Here is a 27,307-nt window from a genome sequence, read left to right as displayed (position 1 = left end):
AGAATGGCAATTATCAAGAATACAAGGAACAGTAAATGTTGGCAAGGATAAGGGGGGAAAGGTGCACTCATACATTGCTGGAGGGACTGTAAATTGGTGTAATCACTCTGGAAAGCAGTATGGAGATTCCTCAGAAAACTTGGAATGAAACCACCATTTGACCCAGCTATCTCACTCCTCAGTTTATACCCAAAGGACTTAAAATCAGCATACTACAGTGACACAGCCACATCAGTGTTTCTAGCAGCTCAATTCACAGTAGCTAAGCTATGGAACCAACCTAGATGCCCTTCAACAGAGGAATGGATAAAATGGTCTGTGTACTCAATGGAATATTACTCAGCCATAGAAAAGAATGACTGACTTTTGGTGGTAAATGGATGGATCTAGAGACTATCATGCTAAGTGAAATAAGCCAATCCCCAAAACCAAGGGCTGAATGTTCTCTCTGATGTATGGATGCTGACCCACAACAAGTGGGGGAGGAGAAGAATAGAGGTTCAGGGGATTAGACAAAGGGAATAAGGAGAACGGAAAGGAAAGACAGTGGAACGAGTTGGACCTAACTTTTCTGTGTTTATATGTGAATACATGACAGTGAAGCTCCACATCACGTGCAACCACAAAACGGGGTCTTAATTAGAATAAGTTATGCTCCCTGTATGTGTAAGACCTCATAATACGTTCTGTCATCACCCAGGTGAGACAGGGAGAGGGATGTGTGAACACTGCTCTGGATTCGATTCAGAGAAGGGGTTTTTGCCCTAAAAGACATACGGGACATTACATGTACTTTTGGAGACCACATCTGACCTAGGACTTCAGAACCCGACCCAGGGCTTCAGAGCCTATCTCAGCCAGATGCTGCACCCTGTCCTGGCTCGTCTCCTGACCACCCTAGCCTCAGTTTCCAAATCTGTAGAATGGGGCACAAATCATTCTGACCCTGTTGGGTTGTGCACAGAGTAAATGAAATTGTGCGAATCTCTCAGCTTGGGTCTTCCCGAGAGCTTGGGCAGTGCCAGCTGGGCTCAGTGCCGGGGGACTGGCAGACCCATGTGGTCGTCCACTGTGGGAACACCTCACTTTTGTGCTCTCCTTGCCTCTGTGTGTCAGTTGGTTGACCAGTTCCTGCCCTGGTCTGTTTGTCTGTTTGCTTTCTGGGACGTAAACAGGCTGTGCCTTCTGTTCCAGGGCATCCAGTACCTGGTCTCCTTGGAGAGTCTCAACCTCTACTACAACTGCATCGCGTCCTTGGCGGAGGTGTTTCGGCTGCACTCCCTCACGGAGCTCCAGGACCTGGACCTCCGGCTGAACCCTGTCGTGAAGAATGAGTCTGACTACCGCCTGTTCGTGGTGCACATGCTCCCCAAGCTGCGGCAGCTGGGTAGGCCTGGGGCCGCCCTGCTGGTACCCTGTACCCTGGTACCCTCATCGGCGCAGCCCAGGCGGGCAGTTTGTGCTCGGGGTGGCTCATGCTGTTGATTCCTTCTGGGAAGGGAAGTTGATTTTCTACATCGATGGCCTGAGTCTTGTAGGCCCTTGGCTCTGGTGTCCCAGTGTCCTGACAGGGTGGGTATGGGGGGAGATTCTTGGGCAGAGCCACGGGGTATTGTCCTGGACCCTGGTCTGCATTCCTGTGTCCCGAGGTATCTCTGGAGGTGGCTGGAGGAGCTGTCTGTCAGCATGAAGTGCACGCTCCTTTGTGCCAGCCCCTTGGTAGTCGTGCACGTTCATGTTGTGGTTGGACTGTCCAGCTGTCCTGTGGTGAGGGTGTGAGTGTGCCACTGTGTGCTTCTTGCCAGAAACCCACCTGTTTTGTACTTGTCAAACCATTTTCTCCAGCCCCCAGCCCTGGCTGGCTTCCCCAACCCAGCAGGAGCTGCTAGGCAGTGAGGGTGGTGCTGGGGAGGGCGCGACAGGCACATCCGATCGGTGGCCAGAGCCTCTCTGCTCTCGTAGCGTTGACCATGTATCTCCCATGTATCCCCCACGTATCCTAAAGGCAAACCCATTCTTAGTGAGGCTGGAGGGCACTGGGCCTCCGCATCTCCTCTGTACTGACCTCACAGCACCCAGTGAGCCCAGCTCTGGCGCACTGTGAGCACTGACACTGAATCTCCACTGCCCACATGGCAGGTGCCAGGCCAAGGGCACCCCAAGGGATGGCCAGCGTCTGGAGATATCAGGGCAGGTGTGTGGCGCTGGCCTCCCGAGAGTGCAGCCACCTCTGAGGTCCCAGGGCCTGGCTGGGCAGGTGGGCTGTCTGAAACCCACCTAGCATGAGATTGAGAGTCGGCCGTGGCGCACTGTGATTTGTTTCTCAGTCCTTTGGTGTGTTGTCTAAGATTAGGCCATTTTCCTGGCCCAGGGGAAGTGTACGGAGCAGATGTAGGTAGTGTCTCGCCTGGGTCTGTCACAGGGTAAGAAAAGAGGGTGGGCAGATTGGCTGGGACTGAAGTGACTGAACTCTTGGGGTTTGTTAGATGGGGTGGGAGCCTGTGGTGGCAGGAAACCTTGGCCACGCCTCTTGGCCTGGTGCCTGGAGCAGCTGCTGCCTGCTGGGGGAAGTCACTTGCCTGTGCTGCTGACACTGAGAGCCTGCCCCCCTGGGCCATTTTACCCCTGTGGCCCAGCTCTACTGGTGGAAGGCCAATGGTAGCCACCTGACCCTTGGAACAGCTTGTGGGAATGTGATATGTCCAGAGGAGACAGTGCCGGGCTCCTTATGGAAGGTGGCGGAAGACTGGTACCTCTGGGTGAGCGCCAGGTTAGAGGATCTTCCATCACTGCCCCTCCCCACCTTTCCCTCTCCCAGCTCTTCTCTAGCTCACCGCCACGTTTAATTTGAACATGTGGGAAGATGAGCAAGTGACTTACACATGTCCAGCTCCCCTCCTTTAAAGCCGCATCCCAGTCACTATAGGTGATTCTGGGATCTTCCATTTTAAATCATGGGTTTCCCTTTGTCATTAGTGGGTTAGATGCTGAGTCTCACACTGTTTATGTAGAGAAGGAAAGATACTTCCAGAGATAATCCAGGAGCATCCTTGAAGTTGAGTCTCGTCCAGGGCTGGCCTTGCCCAGCAGGTGCCTGAGGAGAGAACGGAGGCCTGGCTGTAGTGGGTAGCAAAGACCTGGGGGGGTGTGCAGGAGAAGCTGGGAGGTGGCCATGGGGGGTATGGGGAGGGAGCAGTGGGGTCCAGAGTGTGCTGCTGTGAGCAGAGGCTGTGGTCTGGGGAGTGGGGAGCCGCATCTGCTTTGGACACCTGAGTTTGCTGTGTAATGGAGAGGGCCAGGTGTGCATTTTTGCAGTGGGGATCTGGAACTGATCCTGAGGGGAGAGGTGCAGTGAGAAGAGGTATTATTTCAAGAGGAGCCACACCCCCATGAGTGTTTGGGCTTTGGTGGAGACAGACCTGGGGACCAGAGGAGGGGATTAGGAGAGCAGGAGGAGTGGGCGCCTGTCTCCTGAGCATGGCTTGGGGAGTGAGAGGAGCCCCACGTGCAGAGGCCTCGGACGCGGCTCTTGTGCATGACCTTCACAACTGGTTTTCTGCTTAAAAGTACACTGCACAGTTACTTATTTCTTATTTCTTACTGTTTCTATAATTTTCAAGGTGTTCCACAGAGTGAATGCTCTTAGGGAGGTAGCATAGAGCTTGACTCTGAGACAGACATATGGCAATTTCCAATGAGTGGGACCGTCTCATCCCCAGGTGTCTGCGTAGAGGTGCCAGGAACTCTTGGTAGAACCCTTCTGAGGCCCCAGCCACATGTGAGGCCGTTCAGCTCCTCCTCGGTCACTGTGGTTCATCCCTGGGGGGCCTTGGGGAGCATACTCTAAGGGCACACTCACAGGTCAAGTGCTCCCAGTGTGTTCAGGGTCCTCCTCCAGGGAGACTCCTCAGTGGGCCATGTGATGAGAGTCTCATCCAGCACCTGGCGTCCACGTTTAGGAATGGGCGCGTGTGCACCTCGTGCATGTGCTCCTTTGCCATGGCAGCAGCTGTCCCCATGGTGGCGTCTGAGCAGTGAACCGCCAGAGCAGGCTGGCCTCGTGGCACTGCAGCAGCACCCCTGGGCAGCCAGGCGTGGCGAGGGGTCAGGGGCCCTCCTGTGCAGGTGTGCTCTGGGATGGGGCCTGGCACCTCTGCTCCTCCACGGACCTGGCCGTCACCACTCTGCTGTCTTCTGCAGTCTCTGCAACTTTCTCCTAGATGACCGTCCTGTCAGAGACAGTGAGCGGAAGGCCTCCCTGCTGCATTTTGCCTCAGAGGACTCACTGGACTCCAAGGAGAGCTTCCCAGCTGCCTTGAAGGTCGGAAGGTATGGGCAGACATGGTTGGGACACTGAGGCCACCTCTCAGGTTGGTTGCTGGGTGTCCAGCCACATCACAATCACCTGCACTTCAGCTGCCCTCAGGTGCACAGGAACGGAGGGAAGAGGTGCCCAGCGCCAACTGGGGCCAAATTAGGTGGTGGGACAGCGTCTCCCTCCCACTGTCTGCATTTCCTGAAGGTTACTGTTATTTTCATACTTAAAGTGCTCATGGAGTGGCCTGTGCAGTCAGGGAGTGCAGAGGGCTGGTGGGAAGAAAGCAGCCTCAGCTGCTCCCTCCCACAGCGGCTGCTCTCAGGTTCTCCTCTCAGGCCGCCACTCCCGCTTCTGGATGGGAATGCGTCTGCAGGACCCCTGCCTGCCTGGAGGAGGTTCGAGTCCTCCTCATCCCCTCCTCCACCAGTCCCACAAGGCGATCCACAGAGTGCGTTCTCTCTGTGCTCCTCTAGGGCCAGTGCTCCCAGCTCTGCCATGGTCAGCGCTGGGTCCTGCACCCTCTGGTGCCCTGCTTCCCCCTGCTGCCTCCAGCTCTGGCTGCCTGCTGCCCTTCACTTAGGCGGTATCCTTGTGGTCAGTCAGGCTGACAGTGTGTGCTGAATCTGGAGACCTAGAGAACTGTCGTGCTTTGTGCATGGGTTGCTTCTAAAGAGCAGGATCCGTGAGCTTGTTTAAATTGCTGGATGAAGAGCTTGGACTTAGTCTTCTTTCTTGTGCTCCATTTTGTTTTGTCTGATACTTTTACTTTCTTTTTTCTTTTTCTTGCATTATATGCCTTACCTCATCCTAATGAGCAATCTAATGCAGGGTTCAGCCTTTATTTATTCTTTTTGTGAACAGCTGTGAGAGAAGATTTAGTTCCAAGAAGCCTAAATCTTCTTGGAACCATGTCATCCCTGTCTCAGCTTCTCCAGCTGCTGTAGGCAATCTGTCAGTGAACGAGTCTTCCATTAAAACCACTGTGGCCCTAGCTGCAGACTTGGCCTGTGCAGATCTCACCTGGAGCTCTGAGGACTGTGAGCAAGTAAGGCCAAGTTCCAGGCACAACCCCCTGGGTTGCTGGCCAGTTCTCACAGTGTCTCCACATGGTGGCAGTGGGAGGGAGTTTGCTGGGGATTCCTTTTGTGAAGGCACTAGTACCATTCATGAGAACCTCACCTGTGACCTGATTAGCTCCTATAGGCCCCATCTCCCAACACCATCACATTGGAGTTAGGATTTCAACATATGAACCTGGGAGGCATGCAAATGCTCAGTCTTTTGCAATAATCTTGTATTTAGAGCAGCTTTAGGTTTCTAGAAAAAATGAGTGAAGTGTGCAGAGAGTTCCCATATACTCCTGCACGGTACATCTTGCATTAGTTATAATTGATGAGTTAGTATTGATGTGTTATCTTTGAGTGGTATGTCCTGCAGATTTTGACCAGTGCCTACTGTTGTGTATTCGTCCTCATACAGAATAATTTTACTGCCCTGAACACCTCCAGTGTTCTACCATTCATTTCTCCTTCTTGCCCAGGCCTCTCTGTTCTCTCACATCCTTTGTTTTTTGGTACCAGGAATTGAACCCGGGGCACTTAATTACTGAGCCACATCCCCAGCCCTTTTTAATATTTTATTAGAGACAGGGTCTTGTTGAGTTGCTCAGTGCCTCACTAAGTTGCTCCGGCTGGCTTTGAACTCCCAATCCTCCTGCCTCAGCCTCCTGAGCCGCTGGGATTGCACACGTGTGCCAGTGTGCCCGGCCAGCTTCTGTTCTTTTCCCTGTCTGTGGTTTTCTCTGCTCCAACGCATCACCTAGTTGCAGTCTGCAGTGGTTGGGGCGTGGTCTGCGTGTGTCCTGTGATCCTCTGTGTGTTGAAAGCTTGCTCCCTGCTGTGGCAGTGTGTGGGGAGGCAGTGAGACTTTCAACAGGTGGGCCTGTGGGAGTCATTAGGTCATCAGGTGCTGTCCTCAGAAGGGCTGAAGGTAGTTTTGTTAGGTCCCTTAGTTCTTATGGAATGAGCTGCTCTAGTGAGCCTGACCCCGGGCTTGCTCTCTGGCTTCTCGTCTTGCCATGTGACCATTCCCTGTCCCTGGCACTCCCACCATGGTGCACATCGGCTGCAATGTGACACAGCCAAGGGGGACCTCACCAGGGGCCAGCTTCATGTATGGACCATCATGTTCTAAAATTTTGAACTGAAAAACCTCTTCTTTATGAAGCACCCAGCCTTAGATGTTTCGGTATAGTGACAGAAAATGAGTTAGTGTAGAATTATATGATATTTAGCCTTTTTAGATGACAATATGTATTTAAGGTTTTATTTAATATGTATTTAAGGTTTCTCTGTCTTTTTGTGTCATGATAGTTCCTTTATTAGTATTATTGAATAAGTCACTGTGTGGATGTACCATGGTTTATCTGTTCCCCTGCTTAGGGATGACTTGACTGCTCCTAATACCTGGCAGGTGTGAGTGAAGCTACTCTAAGTGAGCACGTTTCCACATGGATGTGAGTTTTGAGTTCCTTTGGAGGCACACTCGGAGCTGGGTGGTGAGTCGTGTGGCAGTGGTACGGGGGTTCTGAGGCAGGTACCCCACGTCTTCCCCAGCAGTGACGAGTGTTCCTGTTGCTCCACATCCCCGTAACTGCCGTGGTGGTGTTAGGTGGGGGACTTTGGCCATTCCGGTGGGTGGAGTGTGTCTTAGGAGGTTCATGATTAGGGGGTTCCTGATGGTAATGGTAGGGAGCTTCTGGACGGTAGCTTCTTCTCCTGGGCTTACTTGCCACTGGGGTGTCTTCTTCCTTTTTCCTTCTTCCTTCTTTCTTCTTCTTCTTCTTCTTTGAGAGAGAGAGAGAGAGAAAATTTTTTAATATTTATTTTTCAGTTTTCGGTGGACACAACATCTTTATTTTATTTTTATGTGGTGCTGAGGATGGAACCCAGCGCCCCACGCATGCCAGGGGAGTGCGTTACCGCTTGATCCACATCCCCAGCACAGGGGTGTCTCCTTTGGTGGGAGATCCGCTCAGGTCTTTCCCGTTTGTGACTGGGTTGCTCCTTTTCTCACTGCTGAGTCCCAGGAGCTCCTGCGTATTTGGGGAGGTAGTGCTTTGCTGGATCCCTGTTTTATGGTATTTTCTTTTCTGTTTCTGCAGTCTACCACTGAGCTATCTCCCTGGCCCACAGAACATCTTCTCCCACCTATGGTTGTTGTTTCCCTCTCTTTAACAGTGTCTTCATGGAGCAAAAGTTCTTAATGTTAACAAAACCCAGCGAATCAGCTTTCGTAGACGCACTTTCATTGTTGCATTTAAAAAGTCACAGGAAAGCCCGTCCCTGCATTTGACTCCCATGCCACCTCTGGGAGCTATTTAAAGCTTTCATTTTGTAATTAGGTCCATGGTCTGTTCTGAGTGAAGTTTTGTGAAAGGTGTAAGTCTGTGTCTGGGTTATGATAGGGTGTTTGGGTGTCCAGCACGGTTTGTTCCCCTCCTTCTGCATGGAGTCTCCGCGGTGTCTTTTCAGAGGTGAGTCCGCTGCACGTGTGGGTGTGTCCGGGCTCTCCGCTCTGCTCACGGTCCCTGGCCTCTTGTTTCCCAGTGCCTTGCTGCCCTGGTTGTTTGGCTTTAGAGCAGGTGTCAGCCTTTGGCTCTGCTCTTCTCCTCAGTCTTGTGGGACAGCACTCGGGCTTTCTGGTTTGTTTCACATCCTGCCACAAAGGGCACAGCTGAAGAGACGTGTAGGACGAGGAGTGGGGAAGGGGTGAGGGGTGTGGGGCTTCCTTGGGCACCACTCCCGGGTGCCCCACGTTTAGGGCTGTCTGGCACCCCGCCGAGCCCCTTTTGGTCTTAATGTCACAGACTGAGTGTCATGTTATGGATCACTGATGGTCAACTGAACCACTGGCCCCTCCCTCCCTGCAGTCCAGTGCCTGGTTCTCAGCCCGCCCTCTGGGCTTGCTTGGGTCCCCAGGACAGGCCCTCCTGGGGCGACCAAGGCCCAGCCTTCATTCTGCTCACTGGCACGTACAAGACACTGGTGTGCAGGAAGCGGGAGGTAGAACAAACTGGGAGCTCCCGTGTGTGGCCGTCTCAGCCCTATTCCTGCAGATGCTCCTGGGACTCCCGCCTCAGGCCCATCCTGTGATGCAGCTCTGCTTGGTGTTCCATAGCCTTGAGACCTGTTGCTGCTCTCTTTCTGCTCCGGAGGCTGGACAGTCAGCTGCCCCATCCTCCAATGCACACATGCCTGCTGTAGGTCCCCCACTCTGCGCTTCAGTGAGCTCCCTCAGGCCACATCTGGCCCCCATGCCAGCTTGCCCGCTTAGGCTCTGTCTCCTTCATCTTCCACGGTTCATGAGACTAGTTCTCGTATTCCCTTCTCCCATGTGAAGGCTTGCTCTTGCTTGCTGAGTGAATGGAAAATCACTGATTTATGTGGATTGCAGAGGCTAAGGTCTGGACTTCCTCAGGTGTGGTTTCGGCTTTCTGTGTTTGGCCTCCACCTTTTCATTTCTTTGAATCCCTTCTAATTTTTGTTTATATCTGTACATTTTGAGCATTGTAACATGACAACTCTGGAAATCAGATTCTCTTTGCTCCCCTGGATTTGATGTGCTTGCTGGTTGTAGTGGTCATTGTTTGGTGACTTTTCTGAACAGTTTTCTTTGATGTACATGGCCCTTGAGGTCTCTGTTCTGTTAGCTTATCGATGAGCTAGTGATTGGGCAGGGATTCCCTTCCTGTCCCGAACCAGAGAGTGAGCTAGTCTTTGCCTGGCTGTGTTCTGGGCACGCTCTGTCCCTCCGCTTGGCAGTGTGCACCGCTAGGTGAACCTTGCTTCCTGCTTAGCGGAGCTGCAAGCCCAGCGGGTGCACGCAGGCGTAGGGCCTTCTTGGGGTGAGAGAGCCCAGAAGGTCAGACGTGCACACAGAGGATGGCTTGGCTGCCCAGGACGGCGGGCATGGCAGTGGTCCTGTGACCCTAAGTTAGCCGAGCAGTCCCCACCACTGAGCAGTGTCAAGCAGTCCCAGGTCGTATGAGAGCACTTGACATTCGGCATCTGTGAAATGATGGCATATGGTGACTTTGCCGCCTGTGTCCTCCTTGTTAAGTGACACATGACCATGGTTGCCTCTTTCCAAACCCTGTGGACATCTGATTCCCAGCCGTTTTCCCCAGGCTCTGTGCTCTTGTCTACTACAGCTGCCCTCTGAGGCTTTGGTTGGCAGCAGCCAGGACCTCAGCCTGAGTGCTCAATGTCCTCACCCCAAGCAGGTCGGGCCTGGCTGTGAGTTGGGGGGGGGTGGGACAGGCCTTGGAGCTGATCCTTGGGGCAGGTCGGAACAGCAACTCCACCCTGCTCCCTAGGGCACCTCGAAGGCACCTTGGTTGTTCCACTGCTGCTGCTGCTGCTGCCGCCGAGAGTTGTGCAGGGGTGGGGCTGGGCAGGTCCCTGGCCGTTCTTGCTGGAGATCAACATCTTCCTGCAACAGCTGCTGCATGGGCTGCTGCAGTCTTGCCTCATTTCCAGGGTTCCCAATTTTCCCTTTTTTTCTTTTATGAAGGGACAGAATGTGAAATTCTTTCTCTGCCTCGCCTTGCTGACATCATTAGACACATCTGTTATGTTCTGATTTATAGGAAGTGTTTCAGATTCTTTTCTCTTTTGTCGTGACATACACCGAAGATAAAGGAAGCACTTATTCACCATGGTTGGGAATAGTGTATTCTAATCTACAAATATAAATACTTTGCAATTCTTATAGATTGACTTGTTTAAACACTGCAACACTTAGTTGTTACAGAAGCTGCAAAAATTGTAGAAATTGAGGAAAGAATGAAGAGTGTTCCTTAAACCACCGCGTGGGGTGGAGGACCTCTTTGAGAGGGTTTGCCTTTGGGTAGATGGTTCAGGACCTCACTGTGGTCCTCTGGGCTGAGCTCCTCCTCCAGTCACTTGCTGCTGAGGCACACTGCTCCAGGAGCAGTGCAGACAGGCCTGCGCTGGCCATAGGCTGACGATGCTGACCAGTCTGCTCTCCCTTGCAGAGCACACCACTCCAGGGCCAGGTGCACTGACCCCTCAGCCAGGAAGTGCTTGGTCATGGATGCAGATGACGAGGCGGTCCTGACCCTCATTGCTGAGTGCGAGTGGGACCTAAGCAACCCCCCTGGGAGCTTGAGCACCAGCCAGAAGGAACGCGAGGCTGACCACCACCACACCCAAGGTAGGCTGTCTAGTCTGCAGTGAAGGCCCGGCAGACCCACAGTCACGGGCTTCGGCCTACACAATCATGCTTCTGTGAGAATACCAGGGCTGGGCTGCTCGGTGCTGAGCACTTGCCTCGCATGCACAGGCCCTGGGTTCCATTCCCAGCACCAAAAAACAGCAGCACAACACTGACCTCTAAGACAGGATCTTCAGCACGTCTTTGTGCACTCTGAGAGCCAGCAGTGAGACCGCAGAGCTCTGAAAGGGAGCACTGGTGTCCCAGCACCGTCCTGCTGCAGGTGGTCTAGCTGCACTTTTCCTCACCCGAGAAAGTAGCACCTAAGGTAGATAAGAAAGGCAGGTGCCTTGTGGCTAGTGGAGCTGATGTCCACAGCTGCTGTGGTCACTGAGCTTAGAGAGGCCCCGAGCACAGGCTGCCACGTTGAGGCTCTGTCAGGGACAGCAGAACATTGTGCTCAGGGCACAACCTCACACGCTTTGCCTGAGGACTCTGCCGCCCACTAGGGCTTGTTTATGAGCTGAGGCTTCTGAGAGGTTCAGGCAAACAGCGCGGGGAGTCCATCAGCCTGGGTTGAAATGCGAGTGTGCCTGCTGCCCGAGGAGCGGCCCCAAGTGCCACCTCATGCCGCCACCTCGGCTGGGCCGCTCCTGTGGAGGGTAGCACTTCATCCTAGTTTTTGTTTCGTTTTTCTGAAGCAGACCCGATTGAAACGCTGGCCTTTGTGTCTCTTCTGGGACACTAGCCAGCTCTGCCCACCCTGTGTCAGGGCCTGTTCCTCCTGGTCGGGGTGAGAGCCCAGGCCCTTCCTTCTCCCCTCCTGGCCCCACCTCTTCACTTTCCTGGCGGCACTTTGAAGAGCAGCTGTTCCAACTCCAGGGAAGACGGGTTGTCTTGGTCATCTTTTTCCTTCCGTGGCTCACGCTCTCTTGTCCACCCCATGCTGGAGCTTCTGTTCCTCACAGATCTCCTGCGGGGCAGGTACAGGAGAGTGGGCCCTCGTTGGCTCTGGTTTCTGTGGGTGTGGGTGGGTCGACTCCCCTGCCACCCTGGTACCTCCAGTGGTTCTGATGCCAAGACTCCTGTTGAGCTGCCGTGGCGCGCCTGTGAAGTCAGCTGCCTGTGCCACTTGTCACTCGACCTTCTGGTCATGGGTCCATGACTGCTGCCCCCTATGGTCCTGGGGTCTGCCCTCGCCTCCCTGGAGAGCTGTGTGGAGTCCACTCAGTACCCTTGTACTGAGGCATCTTTTTGTTACTTAATCAATTTAAGGGAAGCATGCTTAACAGATGCCAGACACTGTCATAGACTTAAAATGTAATTTTGAATGAAATTAAGCTTTTAAAGTGTTCTTAATAAAATAGAATCCAGATGTCTGTTGAACCCTCCGTCCATCCAGCACCAGTGTGGGGACTCTGCAAGAAGGGGCCACGAGAAAAAGAAAGGCAGCTCCAGAGGCTGCTGTCCAGAGCAGCCTCCTCAGGACCAGCACTGTGGGGAGTTCCCCCCATCGCACGGAGACCCCGAGGCCTGCCACACACACGGGCTGCACGCCCACTTCACCCCGCACCCAGGTAACCCCACGCCTGTTTTTACCATTTCCTCGGTGTCTGCTGCTGCCATGAAGCTTCTCCTGTGACCTTTATGTGTTTGCTTACCTGCGGAGCCTTCTGAAATACTTTAGGAAAGAATTGAGTACATTGCAATTTATAATCCTTGCTTATTCAGGATTCTGGTGTGCACACACTTAGGTACTTCTTCGCTCACGCACAAACACACTCATTCCCTCCTTGCTTCTCCCACGTGCCCACATTTCTTCTAAATGTGTAGGATAGGTAGACAGCAGCTATGGTTTTAATATTAAAGTTGAGCACATTTGACTGAGAGTGTCACGTGCATCTGTGTGGCATAAGTGCCTGAAAACCTCTGGCATGAATGCATTTGGCACTCTGGAGGCTCATTCAGGCTGAGTTCAGGGGGCCTCCAGAGCCAGGGCGGTCAGCAGTGACCTGGCCAGATGGACTGTTTGCTGCTGCGGGGCATGGCTGTGGTTCCAGTTCTAGGGCCATGGTTGAGGGCAGGGTCGTGCTTCTGCCCACGCCTCCTGCTCTCATGGCCCTTCCCTGCGTGAGGTGCCCTGTGTCCTGCACCCTCATGGCACCTTGGTCAGCAGAGTGCACAGTCCCCACCTTTCCGTCAGCTGTTGAATGCCTCTCTTGGAGAAGGCATACGTGCCACCTGTCTGCTGGAGCCCCCGGAAGTGTGCATGGAATCCCTGCAGCTGAGCACTCGTGGAAATGCCCAGCATGCTGAGGTTTCCTTCTGCTGGCCCAGGTGCCCGAGGTCCTGTCTGACCACGTTTGCTCCACTGTGCCCCCCCAGCTCCCCCGACTCCTGTGTGTGTGCTTGTGTGTGTGTGTGCACATCTATGTGCACACACACACACCTTCTAGAAATCAAGATATTGGCCACTAGGCCCCCGAGAATCTGGTGCAGTGAGCTCTCCCTCTCTGTTGCAGCCTCCACAGATATCGAGGGCTCTGTCTCCTCTTCTCAGAAGTCGGCTCTGTCCTCACAGAAAACATTAGATTCTTTGCCTGTTGCTGACAAGTTCAGGAAGAGGAGGGTGCCTGGCGGGAGGTTCCAAGCGCCTTCCGACTGGGAGTGTCTGAGCTACCTGGAGAGGGCCAGTGGGCCCTGCAGCCTGGAGGAGGGTCCCAGCGGACAGGACAGCTCTGAGGGCAGGAGCCAGAGTGCCTTTCCCCATTCTGAGGCCTCGGAGGCAGAAGAGCAGGCACCTCGCGGCACAGGCGACGCTGGAGTGGTGAGCTGGGGCACGAGGGTGTGCAGCCACGCTGTGCCTGGTGGTCGGGGGGCCCTGGTGGTCGGGGTCTGGCGTGCGCGCAGGGCCCTGACTCCCAGGGAAGGCAGCCTTAGGCCTTCTTTTCCTTGGCACTGGTTCCCATGCTCTGCACTGTTCCCACGGTGCCCAGTGTGGTCGGGTGGAAACGCAGCCACATATTAGAGGTGTTTTGGTCAGCCTTTTGGGTGCTGCAACTAAAAGATCCAACCAGAACCACTGTAGAGGAGGAGAAGCCTATTTGAGGGGTCATGGTTTCAGAGGTCTTAGTCCACAGCCAGCCAGCTGAGTTCCTCAGGACTTGAGGTGAGGCAGAACGTCATGGCAGAAGAGTGTGGCAGCTCACATGATGATCAGGAAGCAGAGGGTTTCTACTCTCCAGGTACAAAATATTTACCCAAAGCCACGCCCCAATGCCCCACCTTCTCCAGCCACACCCGCCTGCCTTCAGATGCCATCCATTGAATCCCATGGGTGATTAATTAACTGATTGGGTGACATTTCATAACCCAATCATTTCTCCTCCAAACCTCCTTGCATTGTCTTACACATGATCTTCTGGGGGACATCTCACATTCAAACCATAACATTCCTCCCCTGGCCCCCAAATGCTCAAACTCATCTGACAATGCACAATACACTTAGTCCATTCCCATGGGTCCCCATAGTCTCAACAGTTCCGAGATGGCTCAAAGTTCAAGTCCAAGGTCTACTCTGAGGCTCAAGGCAATATTGCCTTGTGAGCTCCTGCAAAATTAAAAGCCATTTACAAGTATCCAATATGAAATGGGACAGAGTAAAGACTTGCACTCAGAAAAATAGGGGCATAGGAAGAAGGGATGGGACCAAAGCCAGACCGAAACTCCGCGTCCATCATCTGGTTCTCTCCAGGGCTGTGTGGCTCTGCCCTGAGGCCATGTGGGTGCAGCCCAAGTGGCCTTCCTGTCTCTGCTCGACTCCTGCAGCTTTCCTGGGACAGTGTCCCTCGTCACTGCATTTCTTAATCTCGGGGGTCTGTTCTGATCTGTTCTTCAGATGTCCTTTTAGTTCACTGAATGTTTTGATAATCATTTTTTATAATTTTTCTATGAATTCCATCCTCTTTCATATCTGTGGGATCTTTGTTGGGAATCATGAGTTCTGGGAGGATTGTTTGCCTGCTTCCTCATGTTTTTGGAGGCCTTGGACTTGCACACCCATTCAGATGGACTCCTTCCTCTTTTTTATTTTTTAAATATTTTGGTTTTTAGTTGTAGTTGGACACAGAACCTTTATTTTATTTCATGTGGAGCTGAGGATGGAACCCAGCGCCCCACGCTGCTGGATGAGCGCTCTACCCCAGCCCCCCTTTCCTCTTTTTATACCGTGACTTTTGCAGGCAGACTCTGTTTGCTGTGGCACTTCTGTTTCTGATATGTGAGCAGTGTCGTTCCTGCCTGGTCCTGGTGGTCTCAGGCCTGGGTGTTGAAGCGCGTGTGCCGTGAGGGTTACTACTGCCGCTTGGCTGAGATGTGGGTATTGCTTGGCAGCGGGGTCTCTGTTCTGTGAAGTGGCCCGGTCACCTTCCTGCCCCTGTTAGAAGAAGAGGGAGCCAGGAAGAGCCCTAATGTCACAAGAAGATGAAACATGGAACTGGCTCTGAGTGGGGAAGGGAGTGAAGAAGCAGCTATTCGAGGCACAAACCAAGGTGCAGACAGGCCAGCGTCAGGTGTATGAGGGTATGGGACGAAAGCAAAAGTGTGCTTGTGTGAGTGTGTGGGTGTGTGTGTGCAGGCACACGCACTTGTATACACATCCGTGCAGTGAGAATACACACACATACTGTGTGTGGAATGGAAAAGAGTAAAAAGTAACAAAATATGATGCAGTGATATTTGGAAAAATTTTAAAGTTAATATGTAAAGTTAAAAATTTTTAAAGTAAAAAAATGGGGAGAAAATGTCTGTTTTAGTCAGCTTTTTCCTTGCTATGACTAAAGGACCTGATGATCAGAACAATTTTAGAGGAGGAGAAATTTATCTGGGGGCTCACGGATTCAGAGGTCTCAGTCCACACACACAGACTGCATTCCTCAGGGCTCAAGGTGAGGCCGACCTTATGGCAGAAGAGTGTGGCAGAGGGAAGCGGCTCACTTAACCATTAAGAGGCTGCAAGAGAGACTGCACTCACCAGAGGCAAATATATACCCCACCAAAGCCTCGCCCCAGGGGCCCTCCTCCTCCCGCTACACCCCACCTGCCTCCAGCTGCCACCAGTTAATCCCATCAGGGGATCACGTCACTGACTGCGCTAAGGCTCCCTAACCCGGTCACTTCTCCTCTGAGCCGTCCTGCATTGCCTCACATGTGAGCTGTTGGGGGACCCTCGCATCCAAACCATAGCAATGGAGAAAAAACAGAGTTCTACATTGGAAGCTCCCAGAGTTGGGGTTTAGTCTTGAGCTTGGAACTCTGTCGGTGGGTGTCTGAGGTGTGATCCCCAGCCTCTGTCTCTGCCGGAGGCCGGATCTCTGGAGCCTCAGGTTAAATCAGTCCACTTTTAGGACGTGGGTCCTAACCCCGTGGGTCTCACTCACTGCTGTCATGTGGATCAAAGGCATGGCCCTGAGTGCCCCGGGTGTGGTACTCAACTTGACAAAGGGAGGCCTCTCCTTTCATCCGGCCTGCATGCTCCAGCCACCGTTTTCCTGGCCTCCATTCCAGCCACTTTGGTTCAGACACACTCTGGGGGTCATAGTAGGCAGCTGCTGGGTCCTCTGGCAGCTTCCTCTGTCTCTTCTCACTGTGTGACCCCATGCTGGTGACCACCTCCCACGCAGCCATCTGCCCGTGGCCAGGGATTTGGGTTGGTTGTCCCTTAAGCACATCCCACCCCGCACTGACTCTGGGTCTGTTAAGGTCAGCCTCCTGCTAGCCCACAGGGCTCCACAGGTCAGTGTTTTATCTGCCAAGGTTTCCTCTCTCTCTGCTTGTGTTCCCCCATCCTCTCAGCGGCCACTGCTGCCAGCCGAGCTGGCGCATCTCTAAGTGTGTTTGAAGTTTCAGACTTTCTGTGTCTGGTTTCTCTTACTGTCCAGTACTGTTTCAGTGGGCTCCCTTCATCACCCACTTCAGCACTGAGGAGATGTCTTCCTGCTTTTTAAGTCTGGTGCCGAGGAGCTGCTGGGTAGTGCCACCTTGCTGTAACCCGCCATCTTCTCTCCTGAGACCTGGTTCTTGCCGTGACCTGCCGGCCATGGCTGAACAGCCAGTTTCATGATCTTGTTTCCTTCACAGCCGTCTCCCAGACCACACTCAGTAGCTCCCCCTGGGAAAAGGGCTGTGCTGGAGTGGGCGCTCCTGGAAGCGCTCCTGGACCTGGTGGACAGGCACTGGAGTGGCTGCAAGTCCCTGCACAGCAACCAGGGCTTCCTCGGTGAGTCTAGGTGGGTGCTGGCCTTCAGTCCAGGCAGCAGCTCACCCGCCACTTGGGTCCTCCGCATCCACACCCTATGGAGCTCTGGAGAGTCCCCAGGTGGCCCCAGTACCAGACAGTGGGCATCCTCCTGTGAGTGGAAGGCGGTCCCTTGCTGTGGCTGTGCTCCGATTTCCCTGTCTTCAAGCAGGGGTTTGGAGGCTGAGAGAAGGGCTTCTGCCTTCTCCAGATCCTCTTTGTGTGCTTGCGTGGGCACAGGCCAGATTTGCAGAGCATCTGGCAGAAATGACCTGGGGCCCAGCAGGAGGCCCCTACTAGAGAGGGTTTGGGTCTGTTTGTGTCTGTGAACTGGTGACCAGTCAGTGCAGGAGCGTTCAGGGGCTCCCACGATACAGCGTGGTGCCTGCAGCCCAGACAGCTGCCTTCTCTCTTACAGCATGGGCGTCCTGTTAGTGTCCTGTTAGCGAGGCTTGCTAGCTGGCAGACCCTGGGCGCTCTGAGCTGCCTCCACTGCAGGCTCTGACCCCTCTTCTCAGTGTCCTGTCATGGCCTTTAGCTCCTCCTGTGTCAGGGTGCCCTGAGCCCATGCCTCCACACCTCTTCCTTGTGGCAGTGGGGTGGGTCCATGGTACCCAGGCTGCTGCCCCTGTGAAGAGAGCTGCCAGGCTCTTTGCAGGATGAGCTTCCCCGGCACTCACCACGCTGCTCCAGATGTGGCTGCCAGGATATGCAGCCTCTGCTGGCGAGTCACCTTTTTTCTAGAATACAAGCTGTTGAGAATCAACATGGCTGCATGTAGAGAATCCAAGCAAAGTGGCCCTGAAGCCTGCCGTCCCTCTGTGCCTCACCATTCTCTAGGCACAGGGTCACGTGCTGGGCATGTTCTGTTGGTGCTCCACGCTGTAGCTGTGAACTCTGTAATAGAATTCCCTTTTCACTCCAGCTCAGGCAAGGCACATTTTGTCATCTGTTCAAGAGTTTGCAGCAGCTCAGGACAGTTCAGAACTTGGGAATGAAGAAATTAGCTACCTGGCCCTTGAAAATAAATCCCTGCAAAACCGCCTGGCTGAGCACCAGCAGCAGTACACCACAACGCTGAACGAGGTGACGTCGGAGCTCAGCAACACACGCAGAGAGATGGTGAGTGGGGCCCTGTGCCGTTTCCTTTGTTCCTGGGACAGGGAGATGGAGCTTGTTCACAGCCCCAGCTGCAGTTCTTGTCTCCCGTCCTGCTCCTCCAGGGCCACAAAGTCCTTCCTTTCCCAGTGATTGCTTCTCTCTCAGGGGCCCAGACCCCATGGAAACGGTGAATTGGCAATGGCAGGCTCTCTGGCTGTCCCTGTTCTGCCTACCAGCTGCTGTCTCTTCTTAGAGGGTCTGGTGGGATATGGGGACGAGGGGTCAAATCCAGGCTCCAAGCAGAGTCTTCTGTCCCTGATGACTGAGATACCAGTTACTGGGTGATTCTGTGGCCTGTCCTGCCACCTCAGCCAGGAAGTAGATGGCCCAGGGTGAGTGTCAGGAACCCTTCACCACCAGGTGGCGCCTAAGAGCAGCTAGAGCCACAAGCTTGGCCCTTGAGCGACACACAGACAGGGCTGAGCTCACCCTGTGTGGGTCCCGCTGTGTTTGAGAGTACAGGGGTGTTTGCCTGTCTCAAGGTGGAGGGTGCAGGCTGCAGAGCTTCCAGCCAGGCCACAGGGCAACCACTGACCCTCTGAGTGAGCTCTATGGCGTGCATCACCCCTGGTGAGCCCCTGGGTTTAGCATGCAGCCTCTGCAGGTGAGCCAAGCTGGCTCAGCTGCCCATCATCTGAAGGCCTGGTGAGTCAGCTCCTCTCCCAGGCTCCCTCACAGGTGTCCTCCAGAGGCCCCTTCAGGCTTTTGGAGTCCTTACGACATGGGCAGTGCTTAGGGAAGTCCCCTGCTCATGTGGGCCCAGGGCCCACAGGGGGAGACAAACCTACGGTGTGCTTGCCTGGGGGCCATGGGGCCATGGCAGCAGTTGCCTGACCTGTCCACTGCCTCAGTCGCCCCTTTGTAAAATGGTGGAAACCACAGAACTGCTGGGACAAAGATGTGGAACTACTTGGCAAATAATGTCTATTTTATGAGAGCTTACATGAGAAATCCCACACAAAGCTTCTCTTTTCGAGAAAAAAAGATTGAACCCAGTGCCTCACACATGCAAGGTAAGCTCTCTGCCACTGAGCTACAGCCCCAGCCCCTTGAGAGAAAAAGAAAACAGCAAAACCACACAGGCAGCCCCTGGTGTTGCTGTGCAGATTGCTGTTCTTGCAGGGCCCCCAGGTGAGAAGACACCCTGGGCGCTATGTGTCTCTTCTGTTCCCTTAGGACACCTTGAGACAACATTTGGACAAGTCTTTGGAGGAGAATAGTAGCTTGAAATCTCTCTTATCCAGCATGAAAAAAGAAGTAAAGAGTGCAGATGCTTCAGCTGCACTGAATTTGCAGATCTCTGGTGAGTTTGCAGGTCTTTTGCTGACACTACTTTTTGATTTGATTCTCTAAATGTGCCTGAGTAGACTTCATTCTGAGTCATTTCTGCCAGAATTTGGAAGCAGAACGTGCTCTCTCTGACTGGAGTGGGAGCCCCTGCCCCAGTGGCCATGGTGTGGGTGGCCTTGACTGTGCTCCTTGGAGCGCATGGTGGCAGTGGAGGGCAAGCGGCAGTGGGGGGCAAGCCCCACTCAGCACCTGGGGGCTTGACTGTGGGGGAAGCAGAGGTTCGTGGTGGGCATCTGATAGGGCGTTTGACTCCCTAAATCCAAACACAGGATGCAAACAAATCTATGCCCGACCGCGAGGCCGAGCGATGTCACAGGCAATAAGAAAGCCAGAGCAGAAAGCTGCTCACGGTTTTCTCGACTTACTCTACAACCTTCTCTGATGAGGAACTTGTCGGCCCTCCCCTGGGGTGTCTTGGGCTCTGGTTCATGGCTGCCTTCAGAGCAGGTCAGTGTTTTCTCCAGGTCCAGGTAACTTTCCCTTCCCTCTCTTCTCTTTCTGTGATTCTGTGTTGCCCTTTAGGAAAAGTACATCAGCTATTTCAAGTTCAGACATCTGGGTTGTAGGAAGAAGTGTTGGTGGCGGTGTCTGTTTCTATGGTAACCTGTCGGGGGTTTGCATTCCATGGACTTTCCTCTTCTCAGGAGAAGCCCTCCTTGGAGGTAGGAGGTGGCCATTCCTGGCTGGCACCTTCCTACCCAGCCCTCAGCTGTGACCTGTGCAGCCCGAGGCAGCGCAGAGGATGTCCCTCGGCTTAACTTTTTGGGCGAGGTGTCCGCTCAGACCTTTTGTTCCTTTACTTGGGTTGGGGTTTTACCTTGAATGATCAGAGTCCTTTCTTTCTTTTTCCTTTTGCAGGTGCAAATTTTTCCTCTTTTTACTTCTGTTTCTAAGCGTTGGCCTGGTTGGCTTGCACTTGGTTCTTTTGGGTTTGGCCTTCATTTCCGTGTGACTCTGCTCTTGCCGATTCTGTTCTGAATTTCCTGACCTTTCCTGGCTCTGACTTGGGTTGTCTGTGATTTCTTACATTTCTCCTTTTGTGCTGGTCTTGAAATGGTGCCTGGTGGTTTGACCTGCCCTTGGTCTGACTGTTGGTGTCTGTGGGGACACTCTTGCACTGGCCATGGGACTTGACGGCAGTGCTTTTCTGTTGTTGGTTTCACATGAAATTTGTTCTCCTGGATCCCTAGAGGCAGGGCCAGGGCAGCTTTTCTGACTTTGTGGATAAATATATGGCAGCCTCCTTGGAGGATTTTCAGGCCTGTTTTCTCCGCAGCCTTCTCTCTGGTGTTCCTGCTCACACTTGCCTTGGAGCAGCCAGTTCTTCTAGAAGGGACCACGCTGATCAGCCCTCCAGGCTGCCTGGGACCCCCGGTCTCGCCCTCATTAGGAAGGTGGTGCCTCCCCTGCATCTGCCATGGTTCCCTCATTGGCCCAGGACAGCAGGGACACTTGCGGACACTCCCACCTCAGTCAGTCAGATGCCCGACTGCTGACCTCTGCTTCCCTGAAGACAAGCCCCCAGCTCCTACATGGGGCTTGCCCCAATTTCTGGCATTTGAGATTTTAAAGACACCTTCATTTCTTGTTCTGGGTTCAGGTGTTTTCTCTAGTGACTTTGGTGTCTGGGGGATCCTGAAACCATGCTACCCCTGTCCTGTACTCAGGCCCTTGAGAGAAATATGAGTGCACGGATTCTGGGTGGCGTATGAGATCTGGCACCTTATGGGCATGTGCCTGATGCCTTGGACTTGCTGGAGAGAAGAAAGTGCTGCCGCATCCTCGCCGACCTCCGCCATGACTCCCTCTCTGGGTCTCGGGTTGTGTTTAGTGGTAGTGCGTGCACTGCCTGTTCCCTGAGTTTGGACCTGGGGAGTCAAAAACCCTGTCTTCCTTTCCCTCTGAGTTGGAACAGAGACAGAGCTGTGTGGGAGGAAGCTGCACTCATCTCTGTCACTGGTGGCTGTGGAATTAGAGCCGTGGCCCGTGGTCCTCGCCAGCTTTCCAATGCCCCTTCTCCAGCCACAGACTCCCCTCAGGGCACAGCTTCCTTCCTGTGGGAGGGACGTCCACCAGCAGGCTGATCCAGCAAAAGGGACACTGCACGTCCTCTACGGGAGGACGTGGCTCTTCAGGGGTGTGTGCAGGGCTGACCCCCAGCTGCAAACCCACGGAGGGGAGGGAGAGGCAGAGCCTCAATGTCTGCCCACTGCCTGGAGGCCAAGAGCCAGTGTGCACTGGTGTTCCGGGTGTGAGTGCATCTCACTAAATACGCTGCCCCTTCCTGGTCAGGACTCCAGGCGAGTATGAAGCGGCTTTCTGGTGAGGTGGTGGAGCTGAAGCAGCACTTGGAGCACTATGACAAGATCCAGGAGCTCACCCAGATGCTGCAGGAGAGCCACAGGTGCCTGCCCAGGAGCCCTGGGGGGAGCTGAGGGGGGAGCCCAGGGGCCCGCTCAGGAGCCCTGGGGGGAGCTGAGGGGGGAGCCCAGGTGCCCGCCCAGGAGTCCTGGGGGGAGCTGAGGGGGGAGCCCAGGTGCCTGCCCAGGAGTCCTGGGGGGAACTGAGGGGGGAACCCAGGTGCCCGCCCAGGAGTCCTGGGGGGAGCTGAGGGGGGAGCCCAGGTGCCCGCCCAGGAGTCCTGGGGGGAGCTGAGGGGGGAGCCCAGGTGCCCGCCCAGGAGTCCTGGGGGGAGCTGAGGGGGGAGCCCAGGTGCCCGCCCAGGAGCCCTGGGGGGAGCTGAGGGGGGAGCCCAGGTGCCTGCCCAGGAGTCCTGGGGGGAACTGAGGGGGGAACCCAGGTGCCCGCCCAGGAGTCCTGGGGGGAGCTGAAGGGGGAGCCCAGGTGCCTGCCCAAGAGCCCTGGGGAGAGCTGAGGGGGGAACCTGGTGCCCGCCCAGGAGCCCTGGGGGGAGCTGAGGGGGGTCCATGTCTCGAGGTCCATAGCTCAGGGTCCATAGCTCAGTTGTGGGCAGGGCAGGTGCAGAGCATCTAAATGCAGAGGGATGGGCTTTGCCTCGGGCTCATGCTGGCTGTCCAGGACCTACTCAGCGGATTGGTCAGTGGGGTACCCTCCTTGTGGTGAATGGCAGACGTCACCACAGCAGCTTGGAGGTGAAGAGCGGTGAAGTGTGCAGCACTTCCTGAGCCCTCTCCGGGAAGTGTGGTCACGGGTTTCCATCACCCCGTCGCCTGTCAGAATCAACACGCTGACTGGGGGTTGGAGGAGTGGCAGTCTGGGTCCTTGGTAGAGTTAGGCGTTATTCTGCTGGCCATAAAGGGCTTCCTAATCTTGTCAAAGACCCACACATGGCACATGTCGAAGGAGCCATTCATCTGCCCGTTGGCTGAGCCAGGGGTGAAGTGGGCACAGCTCATTCTGATCAGAAAGGGTAGAACAGATGGACAGTGGCCAGTAGGAAGTGGGAGATGACCAGGCCATGATCAGGTGGTGGACCTGGGTATTGTTGGGAAGAGAGAGAACCTGACTCAGAAAAGGCCAAGGGATGGGCTGTGGGCCAGGCAGTGGCTGAAGGACAGTGCTGCTGGGAGGGTGGCAGAGGCCCTGCGTTTGAGGAGCTTAGCAGGCCTCCCCCTGTTGTCCTGCAGCTCCCTGGTCAGCACCAACGAGCACCTGCTGCAGGAGTTGGGCCGGGTGCGGGCACAGCACAGGGCTGAGGTGGAACAGATGCACTGGAGCTTCCAGGAGCTCAAGAAGACCGCCGCCCTGTTCCCGCCCCGCAGCGCCAGTCTTGGTGGCCGCCAGTCCTGCTGATGCTTCTTTCACTGTCTGTCACAGCCTTATGGTTTGCACCTTGTCTTTCTCTACCTTCATCTGCTGGTGAGATCTGTCTCTTCTGTTTGTAATTACCTGATGAGTTTTGAAAGGTATTCAGGGTTTATAGTTCAGCTTTCTAAAATGTCCTAAAATGATAGGGTGAATCCTAGGCCTTTGCATGCTAGGAGATAAAAACCGTGTTTGCATCAAATATCCTAAGATGGAGTAAGTGCAGGTTTTCTTCCTAACATGAGATATCTGTGTATAATAATTAAAATGGTAGCCTTTTTTGTGACAAGCCTTCCTCATTGAACTCAATATTGTTCTGAAAAGTTAAGTTTTAAGTGGCTCTTTATAAATTACAAATTAGTTTCTCATGGAATTCTTTGGTGAAAACAGACTATATACCATGGAGAGGGAGTGGGAAATAATAAATTCCAAGACTTAATAAGAGTAATACTTGTAAGATGTGAGAAATACTTAAAAATTTGTTTTATGATACTAACATGTCATAGTAAAATCATCTACTCAAGACCTGAATTTTGCTTGCAGTGTATTTCTGAAAATTATATCAGGACATAAAAATAGGTTTTTAGTTTGGAGGCTTCTTCATATGTAATCCTTGCTTTGGTAAAACAAAGTGACTTTTTAAAAACTATGTTTGCTTTAGCAAGAAAGAGCAGGCAGACGAAGGTGCTCTGGGTTGGCTGGTGTGGCGTGGTGTGAGTGGGCAGAGGTGGGGGTGAGCCTCAGGTGCCCTTCCTGACACCTGTCATGGCTGGGTCCGTCAGCATCAGTGTCTGGACTTGCTGGAAAATGTCATGCCAGACTAGTTTTTGCATGGGGTGGGGTCCTGGAAGTCTCAGAAGATGTTAGCACTAGTCCATTTTAAGCCTGTAGAGAAGGACCACCATGCCAGCCTGTTCCTCGTGTTGGGGGTTCTTGGGGAACTTCACCTTTCCTGCCCTGCCCTGGTCTCTACATGCTCACGTTAGACCATGACGCTGCCACGTCCTCGAGCACCTTTGCCTTCCATCCTCTGCCTCATGCTTCCCTTAGGGCTGTTCTGCTGGTCGGCTGCAGGTGCTGAGCTCTTCTTCTTCATGCTTGATCCAGCTTAGGCCTGGGCAGTTAGTTTTTATCATCACGATTGTGTGTATTTTAGCTTTTAGATGCGATTTGTCCTTAAGGTTTTGTTTCCCACTGTGTTCCTGTTCCCTTAACTCCTTGACCATGCCCAGGACAGCTCACCAGGTAATGCAAACTGTTCACGAAGTGAACCACCAGCAGCCCGTAAGACCATCTCTAGAAGGCGTGCAGTGCACTTCCCGGGGTATACGGGTCATCTGGATTTCTTTTTCTGCAGTGACTGTTCAAGTCCTTTCCTTGTTTTCTGTTGGATAGTCTGTTTCCTGTTTATTTGCAAGACTTAGTCATAGGCTGAGCTTCTCTGATTGGAAAATCCAGAGTGCTCCAAAATCTGAAAACTTTTCAGTATATCAGGGTCCAGATGTGCTTCCGTGATTAGTGTACACCTGGCATGTGTGAGGCCCTGGGTTCATCCCCAGCACTGCATGAAAAAAGTTGAATTTTTGGATTAGGGATACTCAGCCAGTAACATCTAGGCAAATATTCCCAAATCTGAAATACTGTGGTCCAGGCACTGTGGTTGAGGAACGCTTAGCCTGTATTCTGAGCTTGGTGCTTTGCCGGTTGCACTCATAATTGGCTGCTGCTTTTCATTTTTTAATAGCACTTCTTAAGAGGAATTTCAGACTTTGATATGGTCCCATTATCAGCCCAATTATCAGCATTTTGGATCTAATTGTAAAAAACCATTTCCATAGTCATTCTGATATTGTGAAATTCACATCCAGTCTCTGCCCACTTCCTGACACCCAGCTTCTAAAGCCCTTAGACCTCTCAAGGGTCTAAGGGCTTTAGAAGCCGTCTGCCCCTCGGTAGCTTCAGAATGGCAGGAGAGAGCAGAGTAGGTCTGAGGGTTTCAGCCTCCCCCACAGCCCCAGGGAGGGAGGAGGACCCTCAGCCATGTAGTCAGTCATGCCCGCCTAGCGAAGCTTCCACAGAAACCTGAAGAAACAGGGCCTGGGGACTTCTACGTGGAGGTTCCCAAGGGTGGCACAGAGAGTGCGTGGAGCCCTGCACCTTCCCACTTACCTGGCCCTGCGCCCCTCTTCACCTCCGCCTTTGCAGGGTGCACCATGATAAGCCAGTAGCATTTTCCCCAGTCCTGCCAGCGGCTCAGGCGAATGGCCTGACCCGAGACCCGGGCCTTGCTGCAGTGCTGCAGGGGGTGTGTTCCTGAGCCTGTGGGCTGCGGAGTGCCTGCCTGCGGGGGGAGGAGGCGGCTGGCACCTTGGGGGCTGGAGAGGAGTCAGTGAGAAGTCCCTGTGCTGTTCCTGGGCCCCAGCATGAGGTGCCCACAGCTCCCTTCCAAAGGAGTCTGCAGAGTGGACTTGGGTCCAGGGGTGCCTTTCACCTAGAGCGGACTTCTGTGCGGGCTGGGGTGGCTAGGGACCCATTTCTGTCGTTCTCAGCTGGGTCTAGGCACTTCCAACTCGGTGCTGAAGACCTCCGCGTCCGCCTTGCCCACCGGCCTCCACACCTTTCCCTTCCATCAGGAGGCCTGGCTGTTTTTGACCTTTTGCGTTTCACAGATTTACTGAGCCCTGATCTCCTCAGTGAGTGATATGATTAAGTTCTAGGACAGTACCTAACACACAGTAAGTGCTGGGTAAGCATGGCTTTGACAGCGATGATGACTTCCTGCTCCAGAGGTGACAGGGTCTTGGGATAGCCTAAGGTATCTGTTCCTTTTGGGATTTGCATAAGTACACTACCATGAGTCGGGCTGTGCGTCCCTTCTCTGTGTTCCAGAGTCTGTTCACAATTATAATCATTCCGCCCATGACACTTGGTGGCGCTAGCCAGTGAAGTCATTTGGGCCTGGACTGTGGTGTGGGGGGACAATTTGGACTAGTGAGGCACTTAAGTGTTTTCACAGAGAATCCAGCCACGTGACTAGCAGCAGTCTTTGAGAACTGGGGCGTGTCTTGTCAGAGCTGAGCAGAGAGAGGCTGTGGGCCGTTTGACAGCTGCCTTGTCCTCAGGGACCTTGGAAGCCACACCACAAGGACAGGGAGAACATTCTTGTTGAAAAGACCCCTCACTGAACCCAGGTGGGCCTGTGTGAGTGAGAACTCGATGCACCTCTCAGCCGCTGCGGGTTTCCAGCGGGGCAGGCAGCTACCACCCAGTCGGGGGGCCGGGCAGGCTTTCTGCTGCTCCTTGGTGGCCTAGGAATTGGCCCTTATGCTCTTAATTTTCAGGCATAACATATTTTCGATGGCATTTCAGTGGCTTCAGCCTTTGAAGTTGTGTCACGGTGGCAGATGTGGGGATATCCCCTTGTTCAAGCAAGACCTTGCCACACAAGGTGAGGGGTGTGGGGAGGAGAGGTCTAGCTGCTGTGCCACGTCCCAGCAGCTGCCAAGCAGGCTGTGCCTTACCCTCTGCCTCCTCGCCTCTGGTGGAAGGTGTGCTGACTCCAGGCTGCGCGCCTGCTCATCTCCTCAGCACCCTGCCGCCTCCCACCCCGGGCTCCCCAAGTATTTGCTGGACATGTTTAGTTTCACAGGAAATCTTCGTATGGTCACTGAGATTTGAATTACGGGCCTGTTTATTCTCTTTGTTCTGCTCTCTTCACATCCCAGATATTGCTTGGGTGACTCTTTCTGCTTTAGAATCTCCTTTATGTCTAATGGTGGCAAAATCTCTTTTGTTAACTAAAAATGCCTTTATCCTCTTTGGAAGCTGTTTTGTTGGGCTAGTGTTCTAGGTCGGCTTGGGTTTTGTGGCATCCTGCTGATGATGTCGTGCCCAGTTTGGAGGCTGGGTGGTTGGTGGTGATAGACGGCTGGCTGTTCACCTGCCCTTGCGTGGTCAGCCCCAGCCAGGAAGCAAAAGGCTCCCTTGGGTAACGGTAACCCAGGCCTGTGTGCTGTGCACGCAGCGCAGAGGATCCTCCTGCCCCTCTGTGGTCTCTCTGGGGTGTTCCCTGGGGTGGATGTTAGGGTTGAATGTCAGGCCCACTTTGCCAGGAGGTGGCGCCAGCACAGGCAGTGTGCACTCTGAGGAAGGCAGGAGAC

At 53.8% G+C, this 27,307-nt stretch overlaps 1 protein-coding gene across 3 annotated transcripts in view; it reads left to right on the top strand.

The window, feature by feature from the left end:
* Positions 1–23,678, top strand: part of Cep72 (centrosomal protein 72) — a 29,566-nt gene extending 5,888 nt beyond the window's left edge. For 2 of the 3 annotated variants that reach the window (XM_078018648.1, XM_078018642.1), the window contains exons 3-12: positions 1,195–1,387; positions 4,221–4,329; positions 10,377–10,555; positions 11,923–12,132; positions 13,078–13,382; positions 16,694–16,832; positions 17,776–17,972; positions 19,188–19,314; positions 21,654–21,765; positions 22,970–23,678. In XM_078018648.1, the coding sequence (XP_077874774.1) occupies positions 1,195–1,387; positions 4,221–4,329; positions 10,377–10,555; positions 11,923–12,132; positions 13,078–13,382; positions 16,694–16,832; positions 17,776–17,972; positions 19,188–19,314; positions 21,654–21,765; positions 22,970–23,135 (1,737 nt within the window). In that variant the 3' untranslated portion in view covers positions 23,136–23,678. The remainder of the gene's footprint in view (positions 1–1,194; positions 1,388–4,220; positions 4,330–10,376; positions 10,556–11,922; positions 12,133–13,077; positions 13,383–16,693; positions 16,833–17,775; positions 17,973–19,187; positions 19,315–21,653; positions 21,766–22,969) is intronic. The other variant, XM_078018646.1, reaches the window with a different exon arrangement.
* The last annotated feature ends 3,629 nt before the right edge of the window (positions 23,679–27,307 follow it).

This window comes from Ictidomys tridecemlineatus, chromosome 1, assembly GCF_052094955.1.
Source record: "Ictidomys tridecemlineatus isolate mIctTri1 chromosome 1, mIctTri1.hap1, whole genome shotgun sequence".
NCBI classification, from domain to species: domain Eukaryota; kingdom Metazoa; phylum Chordata; class Mammalia; order Rodentia; family Sciuridae; genus Ictidomys; species Ictidomys tridecemlineatus.
Note: the sequence above shows the minus strand (reverse complement) of the source record. Positions and strands in the feature narration are given on the sequence as shown.